At 58.0% G+C, this 15,324-nt stretch overlaps 1 protein-coding gene across 6 annotated transcripts in view; it reads right to left on the reverse strand.

The window, feature by feature from the left end:
• Positions 1-1,512: 1,512 nt before the first annotated feature.
• Positions 1,513-15,324, reverse strand: part of NCAN (neurocan) — an 81,294-nt gene continuing 67,482 nt past the window's right edge. For 2 of the 6 annotated variants that reach the window (XM_043535906.1, XM_043535902.1), the window contains exons 10-15: positions 14,431-14,544; positions 12,573-12,731; positions 9,031-9,113; positions 7,856-8,000; positions 5,221-5,403; positions 1,726-4,464 (exon numbers count right to left, since the gene is read on the reverse strand). In XM_043535906.1, coding sequence (XP_043391841.1) covers positions 4,316-4,464; positions 5,221-5,403; positions 7,856-8,000; positions 9,031-9,113; positions 12,573-12,731; positions 14,431-14,544 — 833 coding nt within the window. In that variant the 3' untranslated portion in view covers positions 1,726-4,315. Of the gene's footprint in view, positions 1,657-1,725; positions 4,469-5,220; positions 5,404-7,855; positions 8,001-9,030; positions 9,114-12,572; positions 12,732-14,430; positions 14,545-15,324 lie in introns of those variants that run through there. The other 4 variants (XM_037885907.2, XM_043535904.1, XM_043535903.1 and 1 more) reach the window with 3 other exon arrangements.

Below are 15,324 nucleotides of genomic sequence, written 5' to 3' on the forward strand. Positions count from 1 at the left end.
AGTGTCTGTGACACTTGGTCCCTTTGCCTGCTAAGACATCCCACTGTTATTCGTGATTAATTATTGAACACTGGCTTGGGGTGTCAGTAACAGTCCTCAGCCGGCGCTCCCCTCCCCTCTTCTCCGCCAGGCCCTGCACATCGATTCCCTGCCTCCTTCACAGGCCAGCACAGCCAGGGAATCGATGTGCAGGGCCTGGCGGGGAAGATCTGAAGAGCTCCCGGAATAGCAGGGTGGCAGAATCAAAGGAGGAGACTCCCAGGGCCTCCTCTGATCTCCAGCCACCTTGTTTTGTCCAGGGGGCGGATGGGAACCTGAGCCCCAGCTACAGAAGGGATCAGAGATGGGAAGAGGCCTCGCGGGTGGTCATGCCTGGGTCCCCTTCCCTGCTCCAGAGAGAAACAGGAGAACAAAAGAAGGGATACAAATAAACGAGGAGGTGGTTAAAAATCGAAAACCTGCCACTTGTGCTCAGTGCGGGCAGGCGGCCGGGCCAGGGCACCTGGGTGTGAGTGTGTGGAAACCTCACGGTGTGAGACAGAACGGAAGAAGGGGAAATGCACCCCTCTGTGCTTAGCCCAGCACCCACGGCCCAAGCGCCCGGTGCAGCCTGACGCTCCCCGCGGCTCCACACAAGCCCGTCGCTCGGAGACTGATCTGCTGAAGGGCCCCGGCACTTGACCATCACCAGCACCCTTCTGATCACTCTGGATGAACTGTGCCGTTGAAATCCAACCTCCAGCTCCCTCACCGGCCACCTGGCTTGATCTCCTGCCCCTTCCTCAGGCCTCCCTTCCCGACCCTGCTGGGACCCGGATCATTCTTAGCCCAGAGCCAGGTGATGGCTGAAGGAGCATCTTCCGGCCCCTCCCAGACTGATGTGAGGCTGGGATACGGGGCAGGGAATCTCCCCGGCTGCTGCCCATGGAGCCCGGAACCCACCCGCTTCTACCTACCAACACCTGTGGGGAGAGAGTCTGTGCTGTGCCCCCTGGAGGCAGAGCGCCGAAGGAGCAGCCTGGGGGCGGAAGGTGGCTTTCAGCCACTCTAGCACCCTCCCATTTCTGGGCTGCCAGAGGCCAGGGTCTGTTCTAATGTACGGCAGCCTATTAGCTGCTCCACAGCGCTGACCAGCAGAGACCAGCTGTAGCCTAGCCTAGCATGCCCCCTCCCACCTCCAGACACGCCCCTTGCACTGAGGCTTGGGGTGGGGGACAGCACATGGCTGCTTCCAGCTGCCCAACATAGTACCTGCCCTGGGGACGTGCGGTGGCTTCTCTCCCAGTTCCTGCAAGGCTCTTGTAGCTAGTGGGACCTTTCCCTTGCACCAAAGAAGGGCAGCTGCAGGTGTCAATTTGTTTTTAGCTTGAAATATGTCATGCCTAGATCTTGCCCTCTCCCCACCCCTTGAGACATTTCAAGTCTTTGGAGTTTTAGGCTGGAACAGCCAAAAAAAAAAAAAATCCAATTTTTTTCAAGGCTCATTTAAATGGAAATAGGAAGACAGGAATTTTTTTTTGAAAAGAATGACAGAATATAATTATGTGCAGTAGCAATCCAGCGGCAGTGAAGTTTGGAATTAGCGGCAGAAAGATGCCCTCACAGCATTAAATTAGCCGAGCGCGGGAGCCAGGAGTCTCAGCTGTGTCACTGCATCTGGGAAAGGAAATGGAAGGCAAAAAAATAATAACAATAATAATAAAAGGCAAAGCAGATTGCAGGGGCTTATTAACTGTTAAAAAAATTTATTAAAATGTCCAGCAATACAGAAACGCAGAGTGTCATCAATGCCACGGGGGGTTGGGGATACAGGACACTGCGGTCACATCGCAAACAGCAGAGACGGGAAAGCGGCTGGCTGCGTTGTCACACACACGCGCACACACCAAATCAACCCGAATGACGACAAACAGAAAAAAAACCCCAATCACAAAACAAACTGGGAGGGCCTCGATCCTGCAAAGGCATTGGGACCGATTCTGCCAACCTTGGGGGAAATTCAGCCCGCTCCCCGTGCGAAATGCCCAGCACAAGGCATGTGTGCCATGCAAGGCTACGACTGCTCTGGAGCTGAAGGTGTCATTTGCAATGAGCCGCAGCAGTGTGGGCAGTGGGACGGCCCAGCTGGCCCGGGGATGAGCCCGTCTGTGGCCCTAGGTAACACGAGTCGGATATGACACCTCCAGCTCCGGCACAGACCCACCCTCCCTTGGTGTAAATCAGTCCAGCTCCTTTGGATGCAAAGGAGAGGCAGCGGGGCTAGTGGACAGGACTGGGGAGGGCGGGGTTCCCGTCCTGCCACTGCCTTGGGGGAGTCACTTCCCGCCTCGGGGCCTCTGCTTCGCCTTCTGCGCTTTGTCTGTTCAGGCTGTGAGCTCTGTGGGGCTGGGCCAGCTCTGCTGTGCAGCGACTGACACAATGGGGCCCAATCTCAGCTGGGGGCTCCAGGTGCTGCCATTCAAAAGGGGAGACTCTCAGTTTGGATTGGTGCATAGTCCTTGTGCCGACCTCTGTCCACAGCTGAATTTCACTTGGGCAAGTTCCCTATTGCTCGAGGAGTCCCACTGAAATCGGCCAGGCAGCTCCAGTGAGGGTGGCAGAATCTAGCCCTTACGCACCGGGGTAACTTTACTCACACGAGCAGCCCCACTGAAGTCAATGGGGCCAGAGCCCCAGATGCTGTAAATCAGCCCAGCTCCACTGGCGTCAACAGGCCAGATCTGCAGCTGGTATAAAGTGGTGAAGCTCCACCAGTGCTGATTTACCTCCGCTGAGGGCCTGGCCCGAGGGGATTGCTCATGTCACGTTTGTAAGATCCGTGCTTTAAAATGGCGAAGAAAATGAAAAGCAGACCCTGGATCCTTGGTACGTCTGTCCTGGGGCAGGGGCTGGAGACAGGAAGAACCATCAGCACAGAAATAAAGTGTAACGGCCTGCTGCTGCCTACGCTCCCAGACCCCAGGGGGAAGGGACGGAAAGGCGAGACCAGACCCCGCCCTGGAGGGTTTTCATTTGTTTTCGGTTGAGAAGCATCCCAACACCAGAGCAATACTGGCTATCAAGGGACGCCTGCTCCCCCTTGTCTTTCCCACGGTGCGTTTTCTACCCGTTGCCTCTTGCCCCGGGAAAGGAAGATAGCAAATAAAATGAAGACAGATGGAAGCGAAGGGATTCCGAGACAACCACTGCGTTGTAACCCGTCGGTGGCTGGGATTTGCTTTGCTTTCTCGGTCTGTCGGGGAGACCGAAGCTGGAAAAGGATTGTCACCTATTCAGACAGGACTCTTGTGTGGGCTCCTAGGGGACCTGCCCTTGGTTTTAGTAAGGACATTTGTTTCCCAATACGGAGAAAGCTTCAGTGCTTTGAGTGTGAGCGTGTGTCCTGCTCTGAGCTTCTGTACTTCTAGCCAGTCAGGAAACCACTGGGTCCGAAAGGAAGAGAACGGAACATAGATGCCACCGTGGGGAGGAGCGGAAGAGGGGGCCTGGCAGGAGGGGACTATAGGGACCTGCTACTTGGGGGAGAGAGGGAAGGGAGGGCAAAAAGGAAGGGGGGGGGTTGTTTATTAAAAAACTGGAGTCTCCCTTGCAGAAGGCCAGAGGGATTGGGGATGAGGAGTCACACTGGGGTTTTGCCCAGACGAGGAGCCCAAGCAAAGGAGCCAGAGATGGGGAGGGGAACTGTCTGTCCTGCCTCCCTGGGAACAAGGCCGAGATCCCAGCTGGAGTGAATCCGCCCGGCTCCACTGGAGTCAGCGGGGACGTCGACATTCCCAAAACAACCCCCTGCAGTCAGTCTCTGAGGCTGGGCTCAGACTCGCTGCTGCGGGGTTGTTTCGCTGTGTAGACGTACCAAACCGGGCCAAAGCCCTCCCCTCCCTCCACCAGTGTGAATCGGTGTAAAGCCACTGAAGTGGACAGTGGCCTCAGGTTACAGTAGCTGAGGATCAGGCCCTGTACGGACGTGCGAGGACAGTATGGACCCGTCCTGGGAGCCTGGCCTGGCCTCTGCGCTCAGTGGGAGCCGGGATGGGTGGGGCCCAACACCTTGACCCTACGTGGTGCTGAGCGGCTCCTGGGAGGGACTGAGCACCTAGCCGGGTCAAGGCCTTGTGTATGCACAGAGGGACACAAATGCACACACACGTACCCCCCCGGGGACACAGGCCATGGGGACTGGGGGCGTCCTAAGGAATTAAAACAAAGGGGTTTAGAAAAGGAGGGCTGGGGGGGGTCAGTAAAAGTTGCCCTTTCCCATCACACACACGTGCCCGGCTCATCCCGGGGCGGCGGGGGGGGGACTTGTGCTTGCCCGTCACCAGCCTCTAGAAGTAGTTGCCTTCCTCCACCCAGTCCAACTGGAGCTGCTTCCTGTGTTTTCTCCTCTCCTTGCGGGAGTCGTGGTGGTGGCGCGGGTGGTTATGGTGGCGGCGGTGGCGGCGGCGGCGGGTTCTGTGGGCCCTTCTGGCTAACAGAGGCAAAGAGGAGAAGGGGGAGGCGCGTCACCGTGGGGCTAAGCCACAAACGCCCCCCACCCCCGGGGGGCGAAGCCGCAGAAGAGAGGACAGGACGCTGGAGTCGGTGCTCCAGGGCGGGGCGGAGGGGCATTGCACCGCGACAGGGGGCAGCTTTGGGACGGGACAGCAGACGAAGGCTCGAGGCATAGCTCCGGCGTGGCCCCACCTCGACCCCCGTCCACGCACGCCCCCAGCTTTAGTCCCAGTTAAGTGGTGCTTTAAACTGGAGTGATCTGACCCAGGCGCGTGTGCGCGGACGTTTGAACGCTGCGGCTGCCGCAGGGACGAGTTACAGCAGCCCAGCAGCTGCTAACCCGACCCCTCTGCCCAGCTCCAGCGCTGGTGTGCAGGGAGATCACGCCCATTTGAGTGGAGGGACGCGCGCTAATCGGCAGCGAAGACAAGGCCTGAGGGCTACCTCCGGTGCAGCCACTTCTGGGGTGGAGGGCAGCAGCTGCTCAGCATTCTCCATGTGAGAGCGCAGGGCAGCGTAAGCATGGAGAGACGCCCCTGGGATCTGGCCAGGACATTGGGGCTAAATGCCTCCTCCCTCCGGGGAAGGAGCCCGGTGTTTCACCCCCAGCACAGCTACCTTCAGGGCCCAGTGAGTAATGGTGGGTTTGTCTATAGAGAGGCTGGAGAGGCCCTGAGAACTGCCCCCTCCCTCAGCCCCCCTGGGAAGGGGTGGGAAGCCGGCACTAACGTTTTGTGCAGAGGATTTTTGGTCTGTCCCACTTCCCGTTGCTGTGGCACTTGATGGTGGGGACGTGCCTCTGGGTGAAGCCATCCCCGCACTGGTACCGGACGGTCGAGTGGATACTGTACTTCTCCTTCTGCTTGCCGATGGGGAAGGCGTTCTCCACGGCCGGGGGCGGCCCGCACAGCACTGCACAGGGGGCAAGGCCGCAGTTACAAGAGAGCAGGGGCAGAGGGGGCTGCGGACAGAGCCCTCCGTTGGATGCAAATGGGTCGTGGCCTGTGGCTTGCTGGCAGGATACCAGAGCAGCCCTTGATTGGGCAAAGCACGGGCACCAGAGGCCCTACACCGGTCTGCAAACCACCAGCTTTTGGACTCAGCTGGAGAGCTGCCTCTACCCCCTGCATCTGAATTCACGGAGTTTGGGGAGGGCCAGCCAGACCCACTTCACTGCACTTTGCAGGTTCCTCAGCTCCATCGCTCCAGGCTATGGATGGAGGCTGGACTTAGCAAGCCGTGGGGCTGGGTTTGGGACCACGGGGCATCAGCAGAGCTGTGTGTGGGGAGCCCAGGCCTAGGAGCGCAGGGGTTTCACTGAAGCTGCCAGTCAGTGGGACCCAGTGGTGCTGGTGGGGCAAACCCTATTTTCTGTGCAGTATCTGAGCCCCTCACAATGCAATGCTCACAGCACCCTACGGGGCAGGGCTAGGCTATTATTCCCATTGTACAGATGGGGAACTGAGGCCCAGAGAGGCCTAGAGCTGGCCCATTCAAGGTATTTAGGTGCCTAAAGATGCAGATAGATTCTTCTGAAAACCCCACTAGGTGCCTAACTCCCAGCGGTTTCAGTACCTTGACAAATCCAATGCTAAGTGACTCACCCATGGAGTCCATGGCGGGGCAGGGAACCGAACCCAGCACAGGGCCCTGAATAGCTGGCAGAATAACCCAGGCCCTGCCCCCTACAGCAGCCAAGGGGCCCATGTGGTCCACTGTCGTGCCTCCTGCAGTACATGAGACCAGATGCCTTCAGAGGAAAGTGAAATTGTGGCAGAGCCCAAAGAGAAAGATGGAGCAGAAGCTGGGTGCGTCTGCCCAGCCCCCACATCCTGTCCTTAAACGCCTGTTCAGAGCCTTCACGTTTTCTCCATTCCATCAGGCTCCCTATGAAATACGCCCGTTGTCTCCCGCTCTGCCCTGCAGGTCCACTGCACTGCTTATGGAATACAGGACGCGTCAGGAAGCTGCTGGCGGCTGCTGCATAAATCCAGTCTACGGAGAGGGCTCCTTTGACAGATTTGCGCCAAGGTGTTCCGGAGGATTTACATATTTAATTAATGGCCTTATCGGGACAAAATATATCATTACATACAGTGGCTGGGATTCCGGAGCGTCTTTCTCGGCTCACCGGGAACAGCTGGAGGTTAATATAACTTTCAAGATAAGGAATGAGAACTTAATCGTTTTAATGGTGGCCTATTAAGCAATATAAAGCAGAGGGGGGAGAATTAAGCAGTAAAAAAGATGAGATTAAGTGAGGTTATTTGGATTTTCTTTGTTGAGAGGTGCAAAGGGTAGCAAAAGGGAAAGCAAGGGGGGAAAGCCGCTTGTAACTTGGGCTTTTTCTTTGCACAGTCTAGCCTGAATCTGATTTGCCACCTTCCGCTGAGAGGCAGCATGAGTCCACGCAGAAATCTCTCTCCAGGGTGTGGGGGGAGCGCCGGATTTACAGCCGTAAAATGGGTCTGGCTGGCAACCAGCAAAACTCTCCTCTGAGGGGGATCAGATTGAATGCAGCCGGGCTGGCACGGACAGGCCCTCAAAATTCATGACCCGTCCCCCAGATCAGGAGGTTGGCTTAAACATCAGGTTCTTTTTCATTTGCCTCCTGAAATTTGAGACCTTTGGTGCCCTATGTTCCTGCTCTTTTCTGCAGCTGAGAGGGCTAACATGTCACTTTAGAAAAGAAAAGAAAGCTGAGATTCTCACATGACTCCAGGAGCTGGGATTTGAAGAAAACCACCAAGTATCGCGAGTTTTGTGATGAACAGTGAGAGCTGGAAAAGCAGCCCACTTCTAAGCTGACCTCCTCACCAGCTAGCCTCCCTGGGCTGCCCCACCCTGCAGCACTGACCTCTCTGGCTCCCTGCCTGCACCCCCCTGCTCCCTGCTAGAAGTCACCCCCCTGTTTCAACAAGGCCCATTTCAGCCCGGAGTCGGACTGAGCCCTGAGGCAAGCGCAGCCGAGGGCCACTGCTGGAGCTCGCTAGGCCAGCAGGACGGAGCCTCCCTTGAACCAGCAACTCACTTGCTGCGGACTTGTCAACAGGGGTTAATTTAATTCTGCATTGTTCTCAGTGGGGGAGGGGAGGAGGGACTTCTCATTGTTCTCAGTGGGAGCTAGGACTCTTGAAAGCCCTCCCCACCCACATACCATCCCCAGCCACCTCCAGCTCACCAGGTGCAAACTAGCCAATTTATAGTTCCACTGGCCCCACCCCTCTTTCCCATTCTGCCAATCCGAGGCTGACCCTGGTCACCTGCCAAGGGGAGCTGCCTCCTCCTGCCCCCAGCCAGCTGCAGCTGCAGCTGGGGGAGTCTGGGGGAGGGGGCTGCGGGGCAGGGGCTGTGGCGGGGTTACCTGTGCCTTTCTTGCAGATGTACGGCAGGTTGTAGTTGCAGGGGACGTCGTTCCACTTGCCGATCTCGTGGGACACCAGCACCACGCAGTCCTCGCCACCGGCAAAGAAGTTGTCGGGCTGGTTCTCCCTCCAGTTCTCATATTGCTGGTGGGAAAGAGGGTGGCAATCACAGCCCCTTGCTTGCGGGCCCCTGCCTGCCCCCCCCCCCCCCCCCGCCCCACCAGGGGAACAGCCAGCCCTGCAGGGACCCTCTGCACCACTCTCTCCCGGGCAAAGCGGGGGCAGCAGCCAGGGTGGGAGCCCCTTGGAGCAGGGCACTGGTTGCCCCAGGCCCTGGCCGTGCCCCCTCCATTTACACTAGTGATAATACCCCTGTTTATTCCAGGGGGTCTCCCAGAAATTAGAGGGGGACTGAGCCAGCTGCTGGCCAGACTCACCATGTGGTGTCCTGCACCGATAGCTGAGTATTAGGCTCAGGGCTGCTCAGGGCTGTTTGCCCCCCATCTCCCCCCGTGGTTCGGCTGGGTTGTATCCCCCTGCCCAAACTCAAAGTGATGCCCATGTGAGCCAGAGGCAGAGGCTCACCTGGCTGGGCCAGAGCGAGGCCTCTGAGGCTGCTAGCTCCTGGGGGTGGCACGCTGCATTCTGTGACTGCATGGAGTGGGGAGGCCAGGCCTGTGGTCACACACTCACACATGCTGTCTTGCACACCCACCCACCCACAATCACAGGTTATCACACACTCATGCACACCCACACCCATGTGCATACCCATGCTTACACAGTGGCACACACACATTCATGTGCACACTCACGCTTGCACGCATTGGCATGTGTGCACACTCATGCACACTGAACCCCTCCACACACCTCCCAGTCCCCTCCCTCTTTCTCTTCCACATTCCTCAGACACGCACACATTCACACTCACTCCCCTGTGACTCCAGGTATGCACTCCCTTGCACGCTCTCCCCCCCACCTCACCACTCCCCTGGGGCTCCCCTCTCCCCTCCCCTTTATATCGGGCACTTGCATGTTCCCAAGCTGGGCCCAAGTGGCCAATGGGCATTTTATAACCCCAATCCCTTGGGCCAAGGCTGGATCAAACAGGGCAACGCCATGCTGGGGCCCGGGGCAGCACAGGCGCTCCCTGCCAGAAGTGCTCCAAACTCACCAGGCCAGTGTTATCCGTCCACTGGAAATCCTGCTCCACAATCCGGTCATTGAGCCCGATCCAGGTGTTCTCGTGCCCAAAGCCTGGGGAGAGTCACACAAGAGACACACGTGACTGTCTCAGAGGGACTGGCGCCCAAGTCACTGCGTAGGCAGCAGCTGTGCTGCACAACCAGGAAAGCACTTGCTAGAGCAGATCACTGTTCTTGGCAGGGATCACATGAAATGCTACTGGACGGTACGTTCCAGGGCACTAGAACTTGGCACCAAGCTCTGCTTCTCCTCCTGTGCTAAGCTGTGTAATACTAGACAGCTAGTGTGTCATGCTCCACCCCAGTGATGGCTGCATTTCCGTGATGGGTGATATTTACCTATTGATTTACCAACTGCATCCAGAGTCTACCTGGGGCACTTCTGCTGGATGGGCCTGTGGGTTTTCATCCATAGACCTCAATGCACTTTCAAAGATTGTGTTAATGTCGTTTTACAGATGGGGAAACTGAGGCGCATAGCAGGGCTGTGCCTGGCCCAATGTCACACACTGAGTCCAGTGAGAGAGCTGGGAATAGAACCCAGGAATCCTGACCTCCAGCTCTCAGGTCTAACACCAGAGCCTGGGATAAAATCCAGGAGTCCTGATGTGGACTGAGTTTTGGTGGGGCTCAGCCAAGGTCCCATGCCCCAGGAAACACCAGCTCTGCTGGCACTAATTGAGACGTCAGTGCTAGGGCTGGGAATAGAGCCCAGGGGTCCTGGCTCCCTCTTTGTCATCCCTCCCCACAACAACTCCCACCCTCCCACTGGATCCTTTGCAGAGGCTGCTGGAGATGGGGTGCTGCCCACTGGCAGGGGGGTCCCTAGTGCCGGTTTTGTTGGGTCGAGGAAGAATCAGCGGACAGAGAACTGACCTGCACTGTCAGTGCTCAGCTACTACGGAGCCCTTCAGCGCTCCAGAGACCCGAGAGAGAGACTTGGAACTGGTTTTGTTGTTCAGGGTCATCTGTTCACAGTGGGGCCAATCCTGCAAGAAACTGAGCACCTCATAGGAGGGGCTGAGTGCCCTGATTTCCCATTGGCGCCAGTGCTCAGCTCAGCACCTAGCAGGATGTGAGACCGGCCAATTCCTAGTGGCAGGACGGGCCTCGGGCAGGGCAGCCCATGCCCCGTGCAGGCCTTTCCCGACTGCACAGCGGTGGATGGAAAAGGCAGAGCAGAGACTGAGCAAAAAATAAAAAATAAAGAGGCCAGCCTTCATTTCCCAGTGTGGCTGGGTCCCCTCTGCAGCACCCGCTCCACTCACCGGGTCATGGCCCAAGTAAAGAAGAAGCATTGAACAGACGCCCCTGCCTGCAAAGTGGTGCAGGGATGGCTCCACGGATGGTTACTTGACCCTGGGCTTTCAGCTGGCAGGTGCACTGGGCGGGGGAAGAGGGTGGATGGGCGCCAGCTCGGCGTCAGGGCTGGAAGAGAGCTGGGGCCTGCCGAGACCTGCGGGAGGCGTGTGTGCAGGGGAGGGGCTGAGCGGAGGAAGAGGCACCAGGAGCTTGGCCAAACCAAAAGGGTTTGTGCAGGAGGCTGGATTGGGGCCATTGGAGAACGAAGTCCTCTGTTTAGCTGCAGACACAGGCAATGGGGCAGCCCCGTGCCAATGTGCTGGACCCAGCGGGACCCGCTCTAGGGGGAGCAGGGCACTGCGATGGCACAATTGGTGCCAATGGGGACAAAGACTTTATGGTGTGTGTGCTCTGAGGCCCAGCAAACTCACTCCACACAGATCCCTGAGCCACCCATCAGAGAGCAACATATCCTGGCCGTGCTGCCCCACGCCACTTCCCTCCAGCCCCAGCAACAGGCGGGATCCTCCGTTTCCATGACGAGCCCCCGAGCTGGCCAGGGCCCCACAGCACCTCTTTGGCTCTTGGCCCAATAAACGCCCGGCAGCGAACGGCCTCTCCCAGCCAGAGCGGGTCCGAACGTGGAGCTTCTCTCGCACGGGAGACTCAGCACTTGGCGAATCAGAACAAACCTGAGGGAGCCGGAAATCTCCCCCGAGGCGCCCGCTGGCCAGGTTTTGTGTCTGAAAAATTCCCCAATTTTGTTTCAAAACAAACTTTTTGCTTTAGAATTTCTTTGTTTTCCTCCCCGTTTTCATATCACCCGCCTCGTTCTGTCCATTATTTCACGCCAGGGCAGTAGTGACCGTAGATCAAAGCACGTTGTGCGATGCACCAGAGCTACTGCCGATTTCTGACATCATATAACCGGGGCATTGGAACAATGTGTATAGTGGGCGGGAGGGGAGAGAGCCATTGAACCAAACTGTAAGCCTGTATACGATGGAGACCACTTCAAGCCAGGGGGTGCTGCTGTGCCCCCAGCACCCCTAGTTCCAGCATCCCTAGTTCCAGCGCCCCCTCCCACATCTGGCTGTGTGACCCACCCCCGGTGGGCAGGAAAACGTGCATTTCGGAGTATTCCCCATTCGAAAGGGAGATGCTCTTGAGAGAAGGGAGTGCTTTCATTTCACAGACAAAAGTGGGACATGGCGCAAGAGCTGGGAGCTGAAGTCAGACTTGAGATAAGAGGCACATTTCACCAGCAAGGCTAATTAACCATGGGGACAGCTCCGCAGGGGAGGTGGTAAATTCTCCATCCCTTGGAGTCTTTACATCAAGAGTGGGCGTCTCAGCCACACGTCCCTCAGCTCATGCAAGAGTGAGATTCTCTGGCCTGTGCTTTGCAGGAGGCCGGGCTAGATCATCACAAAACCCCGCTCGTCTGCAGGGCTTTCAGCAGCAGACCCCAGTGCGCTTTACAAAGAGGTCAGGATCCTTATCCCCATTTGACAGAAACCGAGGCACGGAGCAGCCATGTGTATTTGCCCAAGGTCACCCAGCAGGGCAGTGGCAGAGCCAGGGGGTGAATCTAGGTCTCCCAAGTCCAAGTCCAGACTAGACTGGTCAGACTGGTCTCTCCTGGCCTTGGGAATCAGTTTGAGGTTTCCAAGCATGACTAGAACCATTTCCTCAAAATTGCAATGGCCCCACTGCACCGGGCGTGGTTTCTGATTTCCTGCGAACCAGCGCCCTCTGAATACCACTCCCAAGGCTTGTGCGCCGGGCATCCCTGGGATTCGAGGGCCCGGTGCCCGCATAGGCGGTGAGGACTTGGAGGCTTTCTACAATGCTTAACCCTGCATCCCTCAGCACACGGTCCCACTACAGAGTTGAGCTGCTCTAACTAGCCTGGGAGAGGATCCTGTATATTTCCCTACAGCGATCTCATGAACGCAGTGCAGCTCTCCTTAGGACGAACACAGCTATACTGGGGGGACGGGGTTTATACCAGTGTAATCCTGTGCGGGAAGGTGAATGTGCTAGACCAGGACAAGGCGCCTTTATACCAGTGTAACTGCACCCACACTGGGACACCATTCTCTAACCGACAGGTGTAGAATAGCCCCTGCTAGCACTGAAGCCGGGCTCTGCCCCGCCGCCCTCCCGGCCCAGTCAAGCTACAGGAGAAGGGAAGCACCCGCCCTACTGTTAATGAAGCCGTGCTCCTCAGGTGAGTGGATGCTGGCCAGGTGGCCGGCGCGCTGACGGCAGTCCCGCTCCGCGTCCTCCCAGGAGCGCCGGTGCGCAAAGTAGCGGAAGCAGTGGCCCTGGAACTTGTGCCAGCCATGATCACATCCCTCCGTGTCTGCCGCCAAGCGGGGAGAAATGGAATAGGTTAGCAAATACCGTCAGCACCCCAGCATTGGCGCCAGTCTCCAGGTCAGAGCATTGGGGGCAGGACTCCTGGGTTCTATGCCCAGCTCTGACTGGCTGGGTGGTGCTGGGGCAGTGCCTGGCCTGCCCTATGACTCGCTTTCCCCATTTCTCACTCAGGGGAAATGAGCCGTGACATGAAGCCCCAGTGTCTGCACAGCACCGACGCTCGCGGCATGGAAGTTGCCAGCCAGCAGAGCCCAGGTCTGATAAACGCCCGGCAGAGGCGGGTGGATTTTCCCCAGAGTGCAGAGCAAGTGAGCTGGGAAGGCAGGCAAAGCCCCATTCCCCATTGCGCTCCGCTGCTCAGTGGTACGGAGCGTGCCCCTGACACAGTCCCACTCCCAGAGGGGAGCAGACGGCTCATTCCCTGGCCTCAGAGCTGGGGCTTTGCTCACACGATCTTATTAAAAGAGTCCTTGTCTCCGGCAGCCAGGATGACAGCACGTGAGACGAGGCAGGGGCCTTGTGGCTGGTGCCAGGTGGGATGTCACTGCAGGGGGGTTTCTTTCCTCAGTTCTGGTCTGGGGCTGCCAGGGCAGGGCTGATGCTGGGGAAGCGCAAGCTCTGAATCGCACATGGACCAACAGTTTGGGACGAACCCCAAATTACCTGGAAATTCACTTGAAACTAGAGGTCTGCTCCGGCCTAATTTCAAAGTCCAACTTGGCCCCGAGCCGCGCGGAACCCGACCCCAGGGCATCGAGACATTTTCAGAACTGGCCCAACACCTCCCCTGAACCCGTGTCAGCACCGATGCCTCAGCCTCGTCGGGACTCCCTGCTCCCCCTGCTCCGCAACCACGATCCGTCCCTGGCTGTCTCCTGCCCGTGGAATGGCAGGTCTGAGACCCGACCCTCTCGTGCTGTGCTGTGAACGCTGTGGAGCGAGGGGTGCTGCAACCGCTTGGCCTCGCTCACTTTGCAACACGCCCAGCACTCAGCGAAGGGGAAGCGCCTGGGAGGAGCTGCGCCCCCCCTGCCAGGAGGAGTTATCAGAGACGGCCTGGCTCAAGGGGTCTGGCTGGTCTCAGACCTGAGCGACCCAAACCGAAAACTCGTACCCGGTCCTTCTGAGGTTGGGTTGGGCTGCAAGGCTCCACTTGAAAGTGAGTTTCACCTGGCTGCTCCATCAGGTGCTTCCGTCTGTCTGTGTCCATCCCTAGAGTCTTATCTATCCACCTCCTAGATCCTGGTCTGTCTGTCTATCCATGCCTTCATTCCCAACGCCCCCGTCCAATTCCCAATATCCTGATCACTCTCTGGCTCGCTCTCCCTCCCTAGATGCTAGGGTATCAAGCTGTCCATCTGTCTGTCTGTCTTTCTACCCTGCACTCATCATGATGGAACCTGAGCGACAAGATTCGGGGTCCCCTCCTCCCATCTCCAAACTTCGCAGTTGTGAGGCCAACCTACAAACACGTCCCAGGTTCCCAGCTCCCAGAGAGTCCCACTCAGGCTGGCCCCAAAGCAAAACCCCTGATCCCGGATCGAGACCTGATGTGGAAATTCCCTCTCCGGGGCTGTCTCTGATTTAACTCCATCCAGTCTAGGGTTGTTAAAGGGCCATGTTGCTAAGCGTGTTCCCAAGATCACCCTGCAGGCCGGGCCATGGGATGCCTCGGCTCTTACCTTTCTCGCACAGGCTGTCCCCATAGCTGGGCAGGCAGAGGCAGACGAAGGAGTTTATCTCGTCGATGCAGGTGCCTCCGTTCTGACACGGGCTGGACAGGCAGTCGTCAATGTCTGCACGAGAGGCACACGACGGCTCAGGGCCCGGCAGTGATAGGCCCTCCCAGGCAGTGTCTGCGTTGGGGATGCACACGCACACACACTTGCACACACACTTCCACACACGTGTACACACATACGTGTGCACACACATGCTTGCTCTGCCTGACACGCTGAGGCTGACGGCATGGGCGTTAAAGCCCTGGCCCTCGCTGGGGGAGCTGCCTGGGCGAGGAACTGGTTCTGGGGGTGGGTATGTGCCGGCAGCTGGGATGCAACTTGACACAGCTTCTCTGGGGAGATAAAAGGGCTTTAACGAGCTCTAATGAGGCAGGGTGTCCCATGGAACACAGCCTCTGCCAGTCTGTCCTGCTGACAGGACGTGGTGCTGTGGCCCCCAGGATTGGGCCCTGTGCCCCTGCGGCTTGGCCCCTGCCCTCCTTTATTTATGTGGGTGGGGTTTCCCGCAGCTCCCTCCCCCATCGTGGAAACCAGAGCTGGGGAAAACCTGTTGGGCTCCATCGGGTGGAGTCACTGTCCCTGGGGTACACGCTTCCTTTGGGGCCCCCCAGCAGTGGCCTCCCCTCTGGCTCAGAGACCTCCTACTCTCCAGCCCATTCCACCCCAGTGACACACACACTCCTGGGGCCACCGTCAATTCTCCCCCCTGCCCGCAGCCCAGGCAGCTGCCTGCAGATGGTGCCCATGCCCCTGAGTCTGTGTCACTGGGCCCTGTCACTTGGGCGTGGCTCTCCCTGACCAGGTGCCAGCGGCCAGTCCCCTCTCCCACTGGCC

This window comes from Chelonia mydas, chromosome 25 (genome assembly GCF_015237465.2).
Source record: "Chelonia mydas isolate rCheMyd1 chromosome 25, rCheMyd1.pri.v2, whole genome shotgun sequence".
NCBI lineage: Eukaryota > Metazoa > Chordata > Testudines > Cheloniidae > Chelonia > Chelonia mydas.